Below are 20,140 nucleotides of genomic sequence, written 5' to 3'. Positions count from 1 at the left end.
CAAATGTAAAATGCACGCAGTCCACGGGAGATTTCATTAGTATTTCACTGCACATGTCACTACTCTTCAAGTTCATTGTCTGGGTCAGAAGCTTGTTATATACATATAGATATAAAATATGCTTATAGCATTGTAAATCTTAATTTATGTAAAATAATCTCTTAACAAAAATATGTAGTGGGGAACAGACAACGCATCATGTACAGTACACTGTGGAAAAAAATATGTTGCAGCGATAGCATTTTCAAACGGATTAAGCCAAAGGTAGTTCAGATGCTGTGGAAATGTAAGAGAGCTAATCAGGTTTATCCTGTCCTTATTCCTTCTCCAGATGTCAGATTTTTTCCTCAGGTGGAATGTGATTTCAGTATAATGTATTGTCATGCACATCAGTAACAGTGTTTGGAAAATCAGATTATTTCGTAAGTAGTGTACTAACTAAGTGCTAAATTGATGTTTCGGGATGAACCCAGGAAATCCTGCATTAGCCCTGTAGAAAACTACAACCTAACAGACAGTCCAGTTATGGAGGCTTAGTGTAAGAGAAACTCCAGGTAAAACAGAATACAGAATTAAAACAGCCAAGTTAAAGGGCCACTACCAGTGTTGTGTGAAGTTATGAAGTAAGACAGAGACTGAGGTGACCTAAGGTTATTTCCAAGCCTCTTGAGGTCAGTCTGAATGATAAATCATATCGAGCTCAGTTCCCACTGTCATCAATGACAGACCGTTTGTAATGCCAAAAAGGAGAAGGAGGTCAGCGCTGACCTTGAGATGACATAAGAACCAGAGTGTCAAGGAGTCTGGCCCAGAGAGTCTGATAGGGAATAACAGAGAGACCAGTCAGGGACGAAGAGTGAGTGCGGGCAGACAGAGCTAGTAATGGGATCAGGGAGGGGCAAGGTTAAGAAGCTCTTTAAGTAATGACGAACTAATTCACAGATGCCTCAGGCAGTCAAAGACATGTCCAAAACAGCTGGGTAAAAGAGAGAACATGGCGATTCAGTAAATGGATTTCGATGATGGGAACTCACTTATGAGTTTGAATTTTTTTTAGCTTATTTATAGCAATTCAGAAACAAGAAAACAGAAATTCAGCTATACAGATGCATGCTATTACACATGACCTGTCATCAAAGTTCTTGGACCAAGGACATCCGAGGCCAGACACTCAAGCCAAAGTCAAGTCGAATCTAAAGGTCGTGAGTACGCCAAGACTGTAAAACCCTAATACTTTTTGCGATACTGTATATTGAAGTTTGTAGGTATCATAACCACCTGCTGCATGCAGTATTGGTGGGGGGGTTGGTTCTGCCTAAGAACAGTATCAGACACATAATATTTCACATTTTAGTGTTAGGGTTAACATTTGTGTTAGGGTTAGGGTTAGGGTATACTTTACAGTATAGGTTCTGGAATTTGCATATTAGGGTTAGTGTTAGGGTTAGGGTTACAGTAAGGATTAGGGTTATAATTTACATTATGGGTTCTGGAATCTCACCCTTTGCTTTCAAACAGCAAATATATAGGAAGGGAAGATCCCAAATAATTTTCAAAGCATACTGCATGCAGCTGGACCTGTTTCTCTGGTACAGGTTTTACCCACATTTTGGTGACAGTAATCTCCTGGGAATACCACCTGCCAAATATTAAGGTCAAACACATGTCAAACCAAAACAAACTGTATCATTATTTCTTTCAGTATATGTGTTGCCACCAAAACTAATGCACATGAACTGGCCCCACATTGTTCATGTGGCAATACCACGAAGCTATTAAATAAATCCCATAGGAAGTCTAAACCTGTCATCCCAGAAATAAGATTAATTCTCGCAATGATAAATAGGATGCACAAGAAGGGTTCTCATGGACTGGTTCTCCTGAGCCCCTTTAAGCTTATTACACAGATATAATGTTGCCAGTGCAATTTGCTTGCAAATTCCCAAGCACTGACAGAAAACCAGGCAGTGACAATATGGGAAAAACACACACACAACACAGTTACTGTACTGCAATACAGTGTTTTATCACCTCTCAGCCTATTAATTGCATCATGCTGTTTATTATCTATTGGTCTTCGAAATTGTTTGAAGAAGAAATGATTCATACCTGTCAGGATTCTACAACACAATAAATACACTGATCTTTTCCTGCTCTAAACCCATTTATAGAAACCCAGCTCAGCTCTGCAATAAGCAGCTGGAGGGACGATGCTGGTTTCAACACATATGCTCCTCGTATCTCTGAGCTGTCTGTGCTTATAGTAAACCATATCATTCAGTGTGACTGGGTAAGACGCGACATTATTTAAAAAAAAAAATGTAACATAATGTTAGATATGTCATAAAAAGAGTATACTGTATATAGAGAGCATCAAACAGTAATATACCGCTGATATCCTTACTACACAACACAAAATATAACATTTAATAACTACAATATATCTCTTTCAGGCTCTGAAAACAAATAAAGTCATGCCATTCTACATGGGGTTTGTACAGTATATGGCAAAAAAGTCGGAAGAGGATATAGAATTTTTTTTAACCAATTTGAGATCATTTTGTGAATTTCACTACTTCAGATAAACGTTTGTGTTTGGATGGGGTAGTTTCTGGCAACATTGGAGTATAACTCATCTTGCATGCTTATGGCAATTAATGCTTGTGAAAAGGCAAGCCAAGGCAGCCTCTGTCTTGACTATCCTTTAAGAATCTAATGATTTCATCAGACAAGCCCATTTATTCTTAATGAGTGGTTAGGGTTAGGGTTAGGGTTAATGTTGGTGAAACCAATACAAATCACTTGTATTTATTATTTGCTGTAATTAATTATTTGCTCACATGACATATAATGCACAGATATATATTTTTTATTAACCAGTTGAACGTTTCTATGCATTGGGCACATTAATAAATAACACACAGCAGGACAAAGGTCAGGATTCAGATTTTAACATACAGCTATCACATGCATACAGTAGCTGTCAATTATGCCATCTCCCAATTTATAAATACATTGAGATTGCATTTTACAGATGCACTATACCACATAAACTAAAAGCATTTTAGCTTTTTAAAAAGACGAAGCTTGAATTTAGCCCAATAGTGCACGCGTAGATAAATCCCCACATGCATACTGTATGTATGCAATAAGGTTTTGGAAAGAATTGGATGTATATAAATCCATTGCCTACATTTTATACACAAGCTGTTTTACATAAAACTTCTCTTATAACATCCCCTTAAATGATACAATGGTCCTCTTATTTTTTGTGTAATGAAAACCAGGCAATTAAAATTGAATAGATCAAAGTTGATTGGTTTTCTTTTATTATTTGTTAATGGGCACAATCCTTCTTCAAGCATTCAGCTACTGTAATGGAAGTTCAAAACACAGAGGTTGTTTTGATCCGTCTCTGTTGTGACATTCCTTGCTGTTGTTGAACAATAGTAGGTACTTTGCTGGTTGCCTGGCATTACAAGGCAGTTATAGGGGGGACTGACATCTCTCCAGTGACAACTTCCTGTGTCACATAAAAAGGACACATAAATATGTTACCTCCTACTGTGTTCAGATGTACCCTACAACTGTGCATGTTCAGGACACTCAGATAGGTTACAATCTTTTTGTGTGTTAGCCTATCCCGTATTGAGAACCCTTTATCAGGTATTCTTGTTGCAGATGGAGGGAAGGAACATAACAATCCTTAGATCACAAAATCAGGCCTACCAAAAAATGTAGGCATGCTACACTGTCAAAAAAATACAATAACCGAACAGCACTAAATTCCCAATTGGCAATCTTGTGACCATACCTAATGGGTGAATTGTCAAACAAGATGTTGTGCTTTATTAATGTTCTCCACTGGTGGACAGATTGAATTGAGAATGGCAGGCAATACTTCAACAAAAACATCCATTAGATTCGACCAAGGAAGCTCCCTATCCAATAGAAGATTGTAAGGAGTTCTATAAAGAAACTTCATTATATTAAATGAGACAAGAGATTAGGGCTGTGCAGATTCTCTGATTTTCCAATTCCCTTGAACTGTTTTAAGTTGTTCTATATTAACTGAATGGAATAAAACTATTTAATTGCTCAACACAAAACAAGGTGTTCCCTCAGATGCCCTTGTTTATATAATTACTGAGTGCCAACCAATACCAATCTGGCAGTATTATTTAATAGAGAACATGTCGTGATCAAACTGACTAAAACCACTTCATTATTTCATCTGCCATTGCCTATCTTATATTTTATCCTTGTGATATAAAATAATTTGGATTTTACTTTGCCCATTTCCTTAGAGATACAGCATCTATTAAGTGAATTGTGATTTTGTAGTCCATTAAACACGACAAAAAATAAATCCATATACCAGTTTGCTCAGCGGTAGCTCTTAAGGTAGGTTAAGGAAAGGTCACGTGCACATCAGTTTCATTTGATAGTTTCACATTTTCAATGTCACTTTACGGCTTCAGTACGCAGTTAAGGACTACTCAAGAATTGTTCAGTGTTACAGATGGCATACAAAGATTTTACAATGCTTTTCCATAGATCTCTAGAACTTCCTTTGCTTCTTACTTTGGATACAAAGCTGTCCAGATGTTGTTGTATTCAAAGATAGAAAGATGTATTCATCTGCATTCACTTTTCAGCTTACTGATATTCCACTGTGGGTACATTTCCATATAAATGGTGCCGAGCAAGGTATCTCATTTCCAGCAGGGATTTTGTTTTTGCCTAGCAGTCTAGGACATATGCTAAGATTCTGCATCTCTTTCTATCAGTCAATCTGATGCTTGTTATATAATATTATACAGCTGACCGCACACCTGTTTAGCTCATAGAGGTTAATTGCACAGAGCTGTTTACAGGAGAGTCTGTATGCATGATTGTTCCCAGAGCCCAAAAATCTACACTGTAATAAAATAGTTATCTGATAAACATGTTGGAGAATATTTCTTCTTTTGGGTACTGCAATAACATTCACATTAAAAACTACAACAGTTTCCCTTCCTGTGATCCCTCTTCATGCACATGTATATCCCCTAAGGTCCATTTATAAATAATTTACTTAAGATTATTATTCAGCAATTGATCAAACACAACACCTACCTTTTGTTGACTCGTCTTCAATAGGCTGTTTGAATACAGTGATGTCTTTGAAAGTGCACAGAAATAAGACCACCTTGTCATTTTCGTTTCTTATTGGGGCAATATGCATATAAAACCAGACCGGAGTCCCTGTAATAATCACAGAAAAGAGAGAGTGTTGCATCGATAATCAGAAATATTGATCAATCAGCCATTCCTGGTTCAACAAACAGTCACTGATGAAGACAAAAACTAGACATCGATCATTTCCATCGGTAATATTTGACATGTAAGTTCAAATAGACCACCACACTTGTAGCAGCACAGAGTTTACATGCAGGCTCATAAGGGAACTCACTGAACAAAATCTAACCTGCAACATTACACTGGAAAAACCTTAAGAAAGGCTGTACCAATTTTAGCATCTGTTTTAACAGTGGATATCATAAAGTATATGGGAGCGTATATCACTGAAACAGTGCCGTGGGATTTGGAATCCTTGCAACGTAGACAGGACCTCAGATTGATGTCTGCTCAGCTCGGACAGCACCTCCAACAGCATTACATTTGAACAGTAAGCTGGACACCTAAATGGGACAGTAATGTATGAATGACTGGCATTCTGCACATATCCCAGCAGGAAATAGCCCTGCTAGCATTACCAATTGGATCTCAGTTGTTCAGTGAACACGTGTACTGAAGTCTAGAGCTATGTGGAAAGTTGGTGAGCATTTGGGGCCAGTTTTAAACAAAATACTGTGAGATGCAAGTTTGACTGCAGTGCTTTATGAAAGACAACAGGAAAATTAATGAGTCCAATGATTTCTCAGGCTGAAAGCTTCCATTAATAGAAATCGCAATACTCACTGTTCTTCTTGTAAAGAAGGACTTCAAAGCAATTGGACTCATAGTTATCAAAGGTCTGTCTAATTTTCTCGATGGTCTTCTTGTCAGACAGCTCACCATACATAAAACTAGAAGGAGACAAAGGGATATTTTAAAAGCAAGCTTTGAAAAGTAAGCATGTATGGCTAAAATGCACACACTCACTCTGCATGATTCCTAAACAGTGAGGTTATATAGGTTTTCATCTTTCCAAAAGGTTTAACCCTTTAAGGTATAAGGGACATGTGTGTCTCACAAATAAAAGTTTCTTATTTTTCCAATAAGGTGCATGAAATAGGTTTCAAATACACTGCCAGGTTGGATCCGGTCATCCAACTTGTCAGTTTCCTTGTGATACTTGTGTCACTCTCAAATGTATTTTAAGAAGAAACCGTTTACTTGTGTACCTTTGGGGGAAATAACAGATTATTCTGATTTGCCCCGAAGTGAGCTGAAATCGACTGGCAGCTCTGTTACCTGCAGGTGCTGCTTTTCTGCATTACATCTGCCCGGTGATATCCAGAAAGTTTACAGAATCCGTCATTGCTATAAACTATAGGCCAGTCCACAATCTGGGCATTTCCAAGCAGGAAACTGGTTTCTGAAAAAAAGAAAATAAATCAATCAAATTGGGGAGCGCTAGTTAAAAAGTGTATCTTGCCAATAATATCTAGACTTACGCTAAATTTATTCTGAGACTTTTTAACAATTCAGAGGAAACTAAGTGGGTGGTTGTTAACTGTCTGCAAAGGTTTAAGTGAGTTTGAGCAAAAGCTGCCCACAATTCACTACAGTTCAGATACAATAATAAACGACACAGTAGATTTTAGCTTATCACTATGAAACAGCTTTATTTATGTTATGCAAATTGCCAAATGTATATCTGTATTCTATGTTGATCATTAGCTGGATTTAGTTTTAAAGAAAATTTGAAGAGTGTATCAATGTTTAATGGGACCCTCTGTCACACAATGTCAGCGGTTGCCTCTTTCCTTCATTTGGTTCCCTTGGGGATGGTAGTCTACACCATCGAACTGCCACAAGCACTTCCACTGCTTCTGTGAGCCCCACAATTCAAGAAGTCAAGTTGAAAGAACGCTACAATTAAGCAAAGGCCCCACTGATTTTTCTTCAAAGTGGTGTTAATGTTCTGTTGTTGATAGAGGAGGCTTGTTTGCAAAGCAACGGGTGGCAGCAGAATGGTTAATAATTACTGGACAGTTTGATTGCACACATGACACAACACAATTAACAGATTCATTGGGCTCTTTTCAAACCAAAATATGTTTTTTTTTTTTTTTTTTAAAAGATGTTTATGACTATTATCTTGTTAAGCTTTTAAAATTGAGAATAAACTTCTAATCATCTCTAAAAACAGATGAAAAAGGTTATATGAACTGCAAACTTGTTATAATTAATCATAATCAGAGTGGTCTATTGAAATCAGTCAAATCAGTCTATATCAGTCAAAAGATGTACACACTGTATAGTATATGCATATGCGTATTGGGAAATGTATATTATGTTTCTGTATATTATATGTTTATGCATTGGGAAATGTGTGTTTCATCAGCATATTAAGAATGGATGTCAATCAATCTTAAATGAACTAGAAGATCTGACAGTCTGTCTGCCTGCCTGTCCATTTTCTAATAATTAATGTTGTCTTTCTTGCCGAACCGCTGTACAACAAATCAAAACAAGCAAAGCATCTCACAAAGTTGCATTTGGATAAATACATCAATCTCAGATTCCTGTGGATCGCACAACTCTTGATTAATGTAAAAGCAGGTTTAATGACGCATACTGGTCGCCAGCCTGTGGGCTAGCAGGACCTCTGAAATGCAGACCATCCTGGCTTCTCATCTATGCTGGGGACAAAGGGGGATTTAAGCTCAACAAAGCCATTTTCACAACTGTCAGGCCCCAAGGCAGTTTAACCAGCTGTCACTCTGATAAAATACACCAATAAACTAGTCCTCTTTTACAGGCAAAGGGCAGTACATAACACACCAATAAAAAAACTTTTTTTTTTTTTTTTGCATTACAGTGCAACCTAATCCACAAAACTTTTCAGTACAAAAATAAGACTGGATTACAAAAGTGCTATATATATATAGTACCTGACCTTAAAGGATTGGTTTTACTGTACAGCATTAATTGGACAACTTTGGACCGGTCAAGAAGTAATTACAGTTCCTGATGGATGTCCTTTAATATTAGTTTCCATCATTTCTTGTTAACTTAGAAGGCATATCACCTGTACAGACCTGCCAACTTACTACTTTAATCTTGTGGCAAGTAGCAGAGTATAGTGTAGTACAATATAGTGGACAACACAGTCAAAATTACAAATAGATTTAAATTGCTAATATATGACACCTTCCGCACAGTAGTTTTCCTTTTTTTTTAATTGCACGCTCGATGTGAACAAACAAAATGGTGTTTTGCGTTCAAGTACAAATGGAATTATTTTGTATTTTATGTAGAATTAACACATCATAGCATAAGAAAAGGCAATGAAAATGAATGAAATATTTATGTGACAGTGGGGAATATACTGGCTCCACACATATTTCCCCCCCAGCATGTCACCATTACAGTCTAGTGTGACTATTAATCAATTACTAAAGCAGACATGTTGTACAAACCTATTTTCAATTGTCTCAAGATACCAATAAAATAGCCTGTGGAATGACTTCATTTTATTTCCTCAGTCACTCCAAAGCTACAAGCAGTACATTGAGCTCCTAGGTCACCAGGATATGAAGAACCCAGGTAACAAACGAAAGCTATCTGTACTAAACAAGCACCGAAGATATGGAAAATTAATCTACCATAAATACTATAAAACTACCCTTTCAGCCAATAAAAACACCCAGTTTCCAGTTCCATCTAATTGTTTCTTCCTTCAAACTGACAAAAAAATATCTTAGCAGTTCCAAAGTGTTTTCAAAAGATCGGTGAAAGCAAACTTTAAATTATTAAGTAGCCTAGTTTTAAAAATAAATAAATAAATAAATAAATAAATTCTACTATTTTGTGATGTTTGCTTCAATCATTCTGAGTGGTCCTTGGTTCTATTTTGTGATGTTTGCTTCAATAATTCTGAGTGGTCCCGGGTTCTATTTTGTTATGTTTGCTTCAATCATTCTGAGCGGTCCCGGGTTATATTTTGTGATGTTTGCTTCAATCATTCTGAGTGGTTCTGGGTTCTCGTGCTCAGATATTAAGTTATTGGCATGTTTCTTTAAATCAGCCTTTGACTGGTTTTGAGGTGATTTGTGTTTGTCTGGAGAAGTCACTTGAGTTCGAACCAGGTTCCACCCCAGCCCTCCGGCATGAGGCGAGCTGGGTTGAACTGTAATAATTGAACCCAGTACGCCACCTTTACTGGATTACATTGCATGAATGGAATACACCAGGAGCAGCGCCAGCTTCACTTTGAGATTGGGAATGATTTATACCAGAGCCTTGTGTTTTCCATGGTGGCCTTGTAAACATAAGGGCTTATGTAATAATCTGAAATGAGGTCTTACTAAAATAAAAGGCATGGGGAATGAGAACCAGCTTCATAAACAGCATTTCCAAGTGCAGATACTAAGAGCACTCTATAATACATGTGCATTATAATAGTGAACTGTAGCACTAAATAAAGATTAAGCATTATTCATTGTATCATTTAATTCATTAAGAAACAAACATCTCAGTTAAGGGGAAGAGATGAACTGAGAGTGTATTCTTTGCTGTTTATGAGAACAGATATATGTTTAAATGTTAAATGATTCGACAATTTGTTTATATTTAGCTGTTTAATTGTTCCATTACTCATAGTCTTACTTACTGGCTGTGAATTCCCTGAAGCAATCTAATGCATTACGGAACTGGGGAAAAGCTACAGAAAGAGCCGTTTCTATCATTCTTGGGGACATGCTCAGTCAAGCCAAAAAAATACAGCCCACAGTTTTCCAGGCCAACTATGAATAGTTATAAAACTGGACACTGTTTGTATATTGGCCAGAGGAAAAATAGCTGTTCACAAAAATGATTGTTTAAAAATGGTGTACTTTGTTTGGGAGGTGGTTATTATTTTGTTTGTTTCTTTAACAAAGAACCAACCTTTCCTGCCACCCCATTTGTCACTGTGCTTTCTACGCCCGAGCGCCCAACAACTGTGTACAGACGCACTTTAAAAGCCATGCAGCGAAAGTGCCTGCTGAGTTTGTACTGTAAGTCAGGGAGATTAAAAAACATTCATAGCCTTTACAATATTGCTGGGAAAACACACAGCAGATTTTGATGTCCTACTTACAGGTCATTATGGAAACAACTGAGTATTATGGAATGGTATACTGTGCAAAACCAGTGGCAAAATGTTATAAAAGCAGTATTCCTAATAAAGTGGCCACGTCTATTACTAGGTGACAATCTATACTCTTTAAATCCGTGGGCACGATTCATATTGCCATTATTTGTTCACTTCTTGCTTTTAGGTTCACAGTCCTCTGTAGCCGTTATCTTCCCCCATCTGTTGCCAGTTGCTTCCAACCAAACGTACTGAAGACCAAACAGGAGCTGTCCCCTGGGGTGTTTGCCATTTTTTAAAGACAAGTGACACAGTAACGATTGACATCCCTGTTAGAGCTTAAAACAGATGGTCAGGCACTCACAATCACCGTTCAGACTGATCAATGATTCAGTACTTTTGGTGAGGGAGAAAAAATCAAGCCCCAAAGCAGTTTCTTAAACATAACATCAAATATGAATTTGAGTTACTTTGTTACTTTGTTACGAATGTGTTCCTGAGTGAACATACCAGCTGCGAAGCATTTGAAAGCATACGAATCGAAGGCACTTGCCAAGGTGATAACTGCATTTTACTGTTTTTCTAATGCCTGTTTATATCTAGCTGTCTATCTGACTACAGCGGACATAGACTAATGAACCTCATTCTGTCTAAACTACATTCAATACTGGGTGTATCAGATATGTAGTGTGGGCTGCATATGTAACCTTACACGGTAAACCTTAACTCAAAACCAACAAAAGGTGAATAATAGAAAGCAATATCCGAGTGCTTAATGCAGGGGGGATGCAAGGCTCTGTCTATCTGATGAAGAGTGGTGTGTTTAGGGGATAAAAAGGGGGCAGTGGCCAGTTTAAGTCCCATGGGGATGAAGCAACTAAAGCGCGTGTTGGAGACTTAAATTAAGCAACCGAGTGGAGTTTTGTGAATCTGGATAATTGTCAAGGACCATGACGTGAAATGAGTTTCAGTATTTTATTCTGAGGAATACATATCATTTCTACTTATGGTGATCCCTGAGACCAGATCGTTCTTAGAATGCGATGCTCTGTAGCAGTCAGCAGCAATGAAAGTGTTGGTGCATAATATAGAACAGGTAGAGTGGAGAGCACTTAATCAGATCCTTCACACACCTTTAACACAGCAAGCAGCTTCCAGCTGGTATGAATGGGAAGACAGTTCTCTTAGTAACCTAGGCAACCAAAAAGAGTGCTGTTTTCAGATGACTGTTGCACAGTTATGTTTAAAAGCAAAAAGAGTTTAAATAGAAAAATGTCCAGCTGGTCCCGAAGAGAATATACACAAGTTGTTGTTCAGTAATGTTTATATACATCTATCATTATTTCATGTGGGTTTGATATAAAATGAAGTCATCTATTGTTGCTGTTGTTAACAACACCAAGCATTTTACTGGTCATGGGTCAAAACTTAATTTCTTAAGTGTGTTTTGCATCAAGCTTGTCAAAAAAGTAACATTTCACAACAGTGACTAGCGATCACTATTTTAAATTGTTATAGGGCGCAAGCCCCTGTATATAATGTGTTATTTGTTGTTATTCCAGTTTGGCAGGGATAGGGTTAAGCCCAGTCAAGCCAAGCCAAGCCAAGCCAAGCCAAGCCAGGCCAAGCCACGCCAAGCTAAAGGACTACAATTCTCCTTTATATTTTCCCGGACTGAAAACAGGTCACTACCTCTAGAACATCCAGCTACAGCTGTGCCTGTTGACAAGAATACCACTTGTCTATAACCTTGTTCTGCCTGGGCTCTATTGTATATAGTTTGAGATATTTAAAGACACAGTAGATTTCATCATTTTGATTTTCAACTGTATTTAATGTTAATGATGTAACTGACTATGCTGTTAAACATTTGAATACATTTTTCTTTTTCACATCTAGCAAAATTCATAAAATCTATTACTGAGGTGACACTTTAAAGAAAGTTCCACATATTGCTACATTTTCTTTTTAGCTTCCTGAAATTTAAAAAAAAAATAGCTTGAAGATGGCACTGGACCTCCCGGTGCTGCAAGTAATTGCAGCAGCTTGCTTGTGTGGCTTACAGAGTGATAAGCTGGCACAAAGGTTTCAATGGGGAGCTTGTAAACTAACTGGACCATCAACATTTAACAAAGTTTACAACAGGGTAAAACAATGGAAAACTGTAGTATGCACTCCAAATTGCAATTCATTATATTTCTGTGACTTGTGTGGACACTTGAGCTTTACCATCAAGCAATAGAAAATAAGATTGCATTGCCAAAGGTATTGATCTTCTAGTACAAGCAATAATTACAAGTGGTTATTACTGTGGATTTAATGATCCGTTTCCAAGTGTTCATTTGTAGGTTCCAGGCAAATATTTTTTAATGAACTCATTTTAAATGTAGGAGCTCGCTGTGTTTAATACACAGACAACCACAGAAACGCCCGCCACCATACACTGTAGATAGGTTTGTCAACAGACACTTTTGACGTGATGATATGTGACCATCGCTGATGTTAAATCACCTAGCGTACCTTCAAGGAAGTCAGGAGTGACGTTCTGCAATGATGTATAATCCAGAATAACCCGCAGGGTCACACTTTTCAACAGAATAATGTGTGCGTTTTGGTATATCTGCTCTTTAGGGAGATGCATCTTTTATGTATACAGTAGTATATAGGCAACAAAACACATGACAGGGATTCCATCTGCTTTAAAATTAATCTATTCTGACAGGGACTGACAATTTGCAAAAAAAGAAAAGTGCATCCACATTACTACTGCAAAGGACAAATATCAAGAAAGTTACACAGCTATTCGTCTGTGTGTGATCTGCTGCCAAGCAGTGAACACATTCCAAAACGTTAATAAATTGATCCTATGCAGCAACAAACATGATGGGCTCTAACCTGCAAGTTAAAGATGACTCTCTCCAGAGTGTTTAGTTCTGCGACTGCACAGTCCCTGTAGTGCAAATGGTATTTTACCACTCTAGCTGTGGAGTACTAATATTTTAATAAATCACTCATTACGAAAGCACGTGTAATGCGGTTAGTTTTGAAATATAAACCCCCGCTTCCCCGTTACAATCGCTTGTAAAATCGACGACACATCAACAGTGACCGGGAGTACAATGCAAACCGTTTCCTACTGGACTTGAGAAACGTGAGGAACAAAAATCGATCTCCATGTGCTTACTCTGTCTTTTGATTTGGATATCATCTGGAGCTTCGAATCTCTTTAACGGGCATCTGGAGACAATTTGACAAGTGCCCAGATTAGCCACACAACTGACCTCTAGTGGCAAGCACACTGTAGGCCTATACTGTAAAAATGGTAATCTTCTGAAGTTTCCCTCTAAATCTTCACATTATGGTGCGGACAACACAAAGAACCGTAACATTGTGCAAATTACGCATGACGTAACAACGAATGCTTAAAAGATGTACAATGTTAATGATACACGTTTTTTGTTTGTTTACATTGTTATATTCTATTAAAAGTTACAAATAAAAAAAAAAAACTCTAAGCGAGTGATACAAGGTTGCACTATACTGGGCTCAAGTAGCTAAAAAGGATTACAATGTTATCGTTTCATTGAATACTGCGTTGCATTGTCAAGTAATCACAATGTGTCAAATAAACTAAAGAAATATTTTCATCACATTATTTCTATAACAAATACATTCAGAAGTATAACAAATGCATTGAGTTATAGAAAGTAAGCCTTGTCTTCATTTCTATAACAAATGCATTCCGTTTCAAGTTATTTTATGTCAAGAATGAACGTGTTCTGTATTTCGTGTTAGGTTATCATTGGAGACTTGAATAAAAATATATCAAAGGCTGTCTCCAACTACCTTCAAAATGACAAAAACAATCGACTCCAAAATTGACAATCAGTAAATACGTTTAAAAAATCATTATGCTTTAACAAAGATTTAATGAATCCCTAAAGTATCGTGTAGCAAGCTTAGGTTTCACCAGAAATTGACTAAGCATAATCAGTGATAATTAACGTACGGTTTGGTGGGTGTCTGTGTAGAAATATAACTGGCACATCATTTTCAAGCAGCCAGAGGGAAAGATATAACGACTGACGGCGGTTTTAGTCATTTCCTTTTTAAGTCTGATATTTTATATATATATGAACACTTAAATGCAGATATCTGTCTGATTGAACAATCCCACAGTATTACACATGTACCGGATTGGGTACAATATATATCGTTTGGGAGTTCAGACGTTTGTCCTAAATTTGTGCAAGAGCTGACAATGAATAATTGTGGAGTATTTCAGGCACTAGTTCACATTCGAGGTCATTCGCTGTGTACAGTACTGTATAACCCAAATATAGAGTTACAGTCAGTACCACACAAATGGTTTTGTTTTTTTTTGTCCAGCCTCAGCTTGTTTGAAGTTTAGGAAGAGTTAAGAAAAGCTTTTGAGAAAAACTTTTATAAGGGTGGATACTTTAATCACAGTATGTTTGCACTATATCTTCTGCAGTTTTCCCATGCTTTTTCCCATGGTTATACTATGGATTTACCATAGTTTGCCATGTTTTCATTATGCTTCATTACACTTTTTACTATGCTTTCACTATTGTATACTTGCATAAACTGGTTTAGATCCCAACCTCTCTTCTAGACAGTTTTTTTGTTTCACTGGGGGAGTCACTGTCTTCTTTAGCAAACATCAACTGTGGTGTCTCTTAGGGCTCTATCCTTGGTCCAGTTTTTACACCTCCAGGCCAGATTTTTCATAAGCATGGTGTAAATATTCACTGTTAAGCAGATGACAAGCGGTAATAGATCTCAGTGAAACCAAATGACATCACTACAGCATCAGTCCTTCTGGAATGTTTTACTGACATAAACACTTCGATGTCCCAAAATTTACTGCAACTTAACTCTGATAGAAGTTTTGATAGTGAGTGCTCAGCAACAACTTGACCTGTCAAAAATAAACTTGGGTTACCGAACTCCTACTTTGAAAGTGAGAAATTTGGGTGTTATTTTTTTTACTCTACCTTAAGTTTTGAGTCACACATCAAAAAGATTTTAAAAGTTTGTTTCTACCATCTCAGAAATATTGCCAAAATGAGATCTTGTCTGTCTATTTCCAATGCAGAGAACATAGTCCATGCCTTTACTTCTTAGAGATTGGACTACTGTAATGCCCTGTTTACTAGACTTAGATGCCAAGCCGTGTCATGACTACAGCTTGTGCAAAATGCAGCTGCAAGAGTCCTCACCAATACAACAAAGAGAGTTCATATAACTGCAGTCCTGGCATGTTTGCACTGGCTCCCAGTAATATACAGAATTGATTTTAAAATCCTTTTGCTCACATTTAAAACGCTGACTGGTTTGGCATCTGATTGCTTGTCTGAGTTGATGTCCCCCTATCAGTGTGTGCTGAGGTCAACTGATAGTGGCTTTCTCTCCGTTCCGAGGGTTAGGCTTAGAAGGAAAAGAAGTTTGCTTTCTGTGTTTAGGCTCCCCAACTATGGAATTCTCTGCCTAATCATGTTAGAAGTTCGCCCACAGTGGCTATTTTTAAATCAAGGTTTACAACCTATTTTTATAATTTAGCCTAGTGAAAACTCTAACTATATATACATATAGTTTTACCTATCTTTATATTACATTGTCTTTTATTTTCTTATTTTTACAATATTTTTTGTAATTACTGCTTTTTGTAAGTCTGTGTGAAGTGCTTTGAACCTCTTGGTATGAAAAGTGCTCAAGAAATAAGGTTTATTATTATTATTATTATTATTATTATTATTATTATTATTATTATTATTATTATTATTATTACACCATGTAACAATTTCTGTGTAGTAAGTGTTATTTCCTAATTGCTTATGCCTCAAAAGTATAGAAAATGGCTATTATTCCCCACAAACTTTGCTTTTGTGGCCAGGACAGTGATATTTTGAAATTTACCTATTTTCCAGAACATTCCAGATAGATTCAGTGCTGAGTAAACTTGGAGTAACTTCTAGAACTTTCTAGAACTTTCCAGTAATATAAATAGTAGTATAAATACAGGGGCCTTAAGCCCACCAGTTCAGTTTAGTTCCAGCTGCCTAAGTGGATACATATCTGCATTTTTCTGAGATGGCATCAAGAGGCTGCAATGGTAGCATTCCTGATGGGTCTCCAAGGTGGTTTTACCAAGTTTCCCTGCTATCTTTGCCTTTGGGACAGCAGGAACACCAAGGCGCACTACCACAGGCGGGACTGGCCACAGCGGACCAAGTTCTCTGTGGGGAGGAACAACGTCAAGTGGGAGCCACTGGTGGACCCCCGGAAGGTGCTGATGCCACCACTGCACATCAAATTGGGCCTTATGAAACAATTTGTCAGAGCTCTAGATAAGGAGTCGGCAGCCTTCAAGTACCTTCAAGACTTCTTCCCTAAGCTGTCTGAGGCAAAGGTCAAAGCAGGTGTCTTCGTCGGACCACAGATAAAGAAGATCCTGGAGTGCAATTAATTCCCCAAGAAGCTCACTAGTAAGGAGAAAGCGACTTGGAACAGCTTTGTCGAAGTGGTTCGGGGCTTCCTGGGCAATCACAAGGACGAAAACTATGTGGAGCTGGTTGAGACTCTGGTGAAGAACTATGGCACAATGGGCTGTAGCATGTCCCTCAAAGTTCATATCCTTGATGCTCATCTTGATAAATTCAAGGAGAACATGGGAGCGTACTCGGAGGAGCAAGGCGAGTGCTTCCACCAGGATATACTGGACTTTGAACGCCGCTACCAAGGAAAGTATAACGAGAACATGATGGGAGACAACATTTGGGAGCTGATTTGTGAAAGTGATTTACACTATAATCATAAATCTCGAAAAACTGCTCACTTCTAAATCTTTTGTAGTCATTTTTGTATTACTTTAGTATAAATACATGTTAATTTGGATTCATATGTTGTTTTTTTCTGACTTTATGTGAAAGAAAAGACACAAATTCGCCCGTTTTCTCATTGGAAATAGGTAAATTTCAAAATATCACTGTCCTGGCCACAAAAGCAAAGTTTGTGGGGAATAATAGCCATTTTCTATACTTTTGAGGCATAAGCAATTAGGAAATAACACTTACTACCCAGGAACAAAAATTGTGTTACATAGTGTTATTATTATTATTATTATTATTATTATTATTATTATTATTATTATTATTATTATTATTATAACAGTAACTATAAGGTTACAGAATAGAGCAGGTAAAGTATTGTACTGAACTATTAAAAGATTAGTCCTGGAATCTCTTATTATTCTTCTTGGATCTTCTGCATTAAAATCTAAACAGCCTTTTGTTCCAAACAGGTTTCACAAGAACCAGAATCACACGTTTCAAGCAAATATAGCAAAGAACGTTTGTCTTCACACACTAGCACTGCGTCTAATTAGAAAAAAAAAGCCTTTGTTCTATAACAAAGGGTAATAAAAACCTACAACAGAAATTAATGATTTTACCACCGCTTCGGTTGTATCCCTATAGCTATTACATAATTCAGATGCGACAGTCAAATGTTGCTCTCAAGCCTGAGGGGAACAGATTACTCTCACTTGTGTGTTTGTGTTTACATGTGAACTGCACCATAATCTTGTGAAGCGCAACATAACTTTTAACGGTATTTTTTAACAGTGCACATTAAAGTACAGTTTGATTAATGAAGGCAGCTGCGCTTAAAAGACAGAACTCTCAAATTGAAATACATGCAGAATTCCCAATTGCTCTATGAACACCGATGACGTTAAGACCTGCTGCCTGGAAACCTATCCCGCTGATCGCTTCCGTTGTCAAAATGAGAAATGGGTTATTTTATAATTAATAACGTCTACCTTAGGTAGATAAATTGTGCTCTTTACATAGCTGTCATAACCGTGCTGCTTTTACATTTATAAATGTACTGAGGGGTAAAAACAAAACTGATATTAGACCCTAGAAGTTAGATGGTGGTAGGGCTATGGAGGGCATTTGAGATGCCAGGATGGCAAACACAGCGAGATATTTTCTGCTACTATTCTTATATCAAACATAGTTTATTACTGACCTTCCTTCATCCCCCACAGATGTAAAAATAGACATTTGTTAAAGCATGGTTTGCGTAATGTCTTGTTTACCAGGTACATAGGCTACATAAGCCAATCCTTCCCAAACAACAACATAAAATGGTATACTGCATCAACAATTAAAATATGGGTGTGCGATACAGGACGCCTCAAATAAAAAACAAGACGACAATATAGAAAAAAAGTATATACTCTTTAAATATAGTTTTCGTTAACATAAATGGAATCCAGTATTGTGAACAGAAACTCTTGAAAGCATTGAAAAGCTCCTTGTTCTAGAAAGTCTATGCAATTACACTAAGTGCAGCGGCGGTATTTTCCCAGTATAATTTATAGCTTAGACTGTGCAGGTTAATTTAAAGCCACAGTCAATCGTTTTGCATATGGCCCATGCAACTCATATACCCGCTCAAAGTTTGTAAAAATTGAGAGAACACACGTATCCAGGTATGACTTGAATATTGTTTAGTAACCAATAAATAATACATAAATAAATAAAATAATAAAATGTTTGATTTAACTAAACAAGCAACTGCAAAAGAAAAGCTTAAAACCTTACCATTTGAACGCCTGACAATATTTTCCAAAAAAGTATTTTGTGGTGCCACCAACCCTCTTTTTACCCCTGGCATCCTGTGTTTGGAGAGTACTGGTCAGGCTGGATTGAAGTTGATTGCGAGTGTGATAAGGTCTGGGCGGGTAGATTTCTGTAGGATGATGACGCTCATGGTAACTCTGCTCTGTTGATGCTCAGATTCTTACATTAGCGCACAAGGCTCCTTAACTGCGGGCTCCCGGGCTTGGGCGCGCTTGCGCATTACCACGCACACACACACACGCACACACACACACACCGATTGGCATTAAGAATATCTGCACAGCAAGGGAAGAAGCACCATGGAGAGGAGTGGGACCAACTACAGCAGCTCCATCGGTTACCTGCCGCTTGCAATTAGGGGAATTAGATACGAAAAGCGTATAGAAACGCCACCGCGTTGCACCTGGATGTTGTAATACTGCAAGCTGAAATGTCTTTCTAATCATTATACTGTTTGTCTACTAGCTTTTAAACAGCATGCTTTTTTGAAAGCCGTATACAGCATCGGTTTTCTGACAAGTGTTTGCAAGCAAATGCCCCTTAGTTTGTGGTTATTGACCACTGGATACTGTCAGTTTGGTTTCATATGCAATAATGTATCCTTTCTGTCGCTACAGAACGCATGCGTACCAATAGATAGTGCGCCCACGTTATCACAATGAACGACCAATAACTGCAATATTATTGTGGTATTTTATTTTAAAATATTAAAGTCTGGTACCAATTGCGAAATACTGCACTACTACTGCAATACTGCAATGTTTTAGCATTTTTAAATTTGTTTTAAAAAGGATTGTGCTTTCCCTCATCGATTGCTAGATGTGTTGTGGATTGCCAAAACTGCTGACTTAAAATGTGAAGTAGCAACTGACAGGAATCATGAAGGTGCGCAGTGTGCATACCGGTGGAAATTAAACGATCGTTTTTAATCTAAAATAGTTTAAACAACCCTAGCTAACAGCGGTTTGTGATGAATAATCCAGTTACAAATGATCAAATACACGAGAGGATTATTACAAATATGATATCATAGTCAAATAATTTCAGTTTGCGGCTGCTATTGACTGGAATGAATTTCAAATCAAATTAAAGCTACAGTTTTGTTTCGGGGGAGGTTTTTAATCAGAATCTGAATTCACTATTGTGTGATGCATGAATATGTATTTGTTAATGTGCTATT

The 20,140-nt window shown here is 37.4% G+C and overlaps 1 protein-coding gene across 1 annotated transcript in view; it reads right to left on the bottom strand.

The window, feature by feature from the left end:
- The window catches only part of LOC121324033 (potassium voltage-gated channel subfamily H member 5), a 69,805-nt gene extending 50,688 nt beyond the window's left edge, over nt 1-19,117 (bottom strand). Inside the window, exons 1-4 of the mRNA XM_041265421.1 lie at nt 18,922-19,117; nt 6,460-6,583; nt 5,965-6,071; nt 5,119-5,247 (exon numbers count right to left, since the gene is read on the bottom strand). Coding sequence (XP_041121355.1) covers nt 5,119-5,247; nt 5,965-6,071; nt 6,460-6,583; nt 18,922-18,994 — 433 coding nt within the window. The 5' untranslated portion in view covers nt 18,995-19,117. The remainder of the gene's footprint in view (nt 1-5,118; nt 5,248-5,964; nt 6,072-6,459; nt 6,584-18,921) is intronic.
- Between the last annotated feature and the right edge of the window lie 1,023 nt (nt 19,118-20,140).

This window comes from Polyodon spathula, chromosome 12, assembly GCF_017654505.1.
Source record: "Polyodon spathula isolate WHYD16114869_AA chromosome 12, ASM1765450v1, whole genome shotgun sequence".
NCBI lineage: Eukaryota > Metazoa > Chordata > Actinopteri > Acipenseriformes > Polyodontidae > Polyodon > Polyodon spathula.
This window is presented reverse-complemented; position numbering and strand designations above follow the sequence as displayed.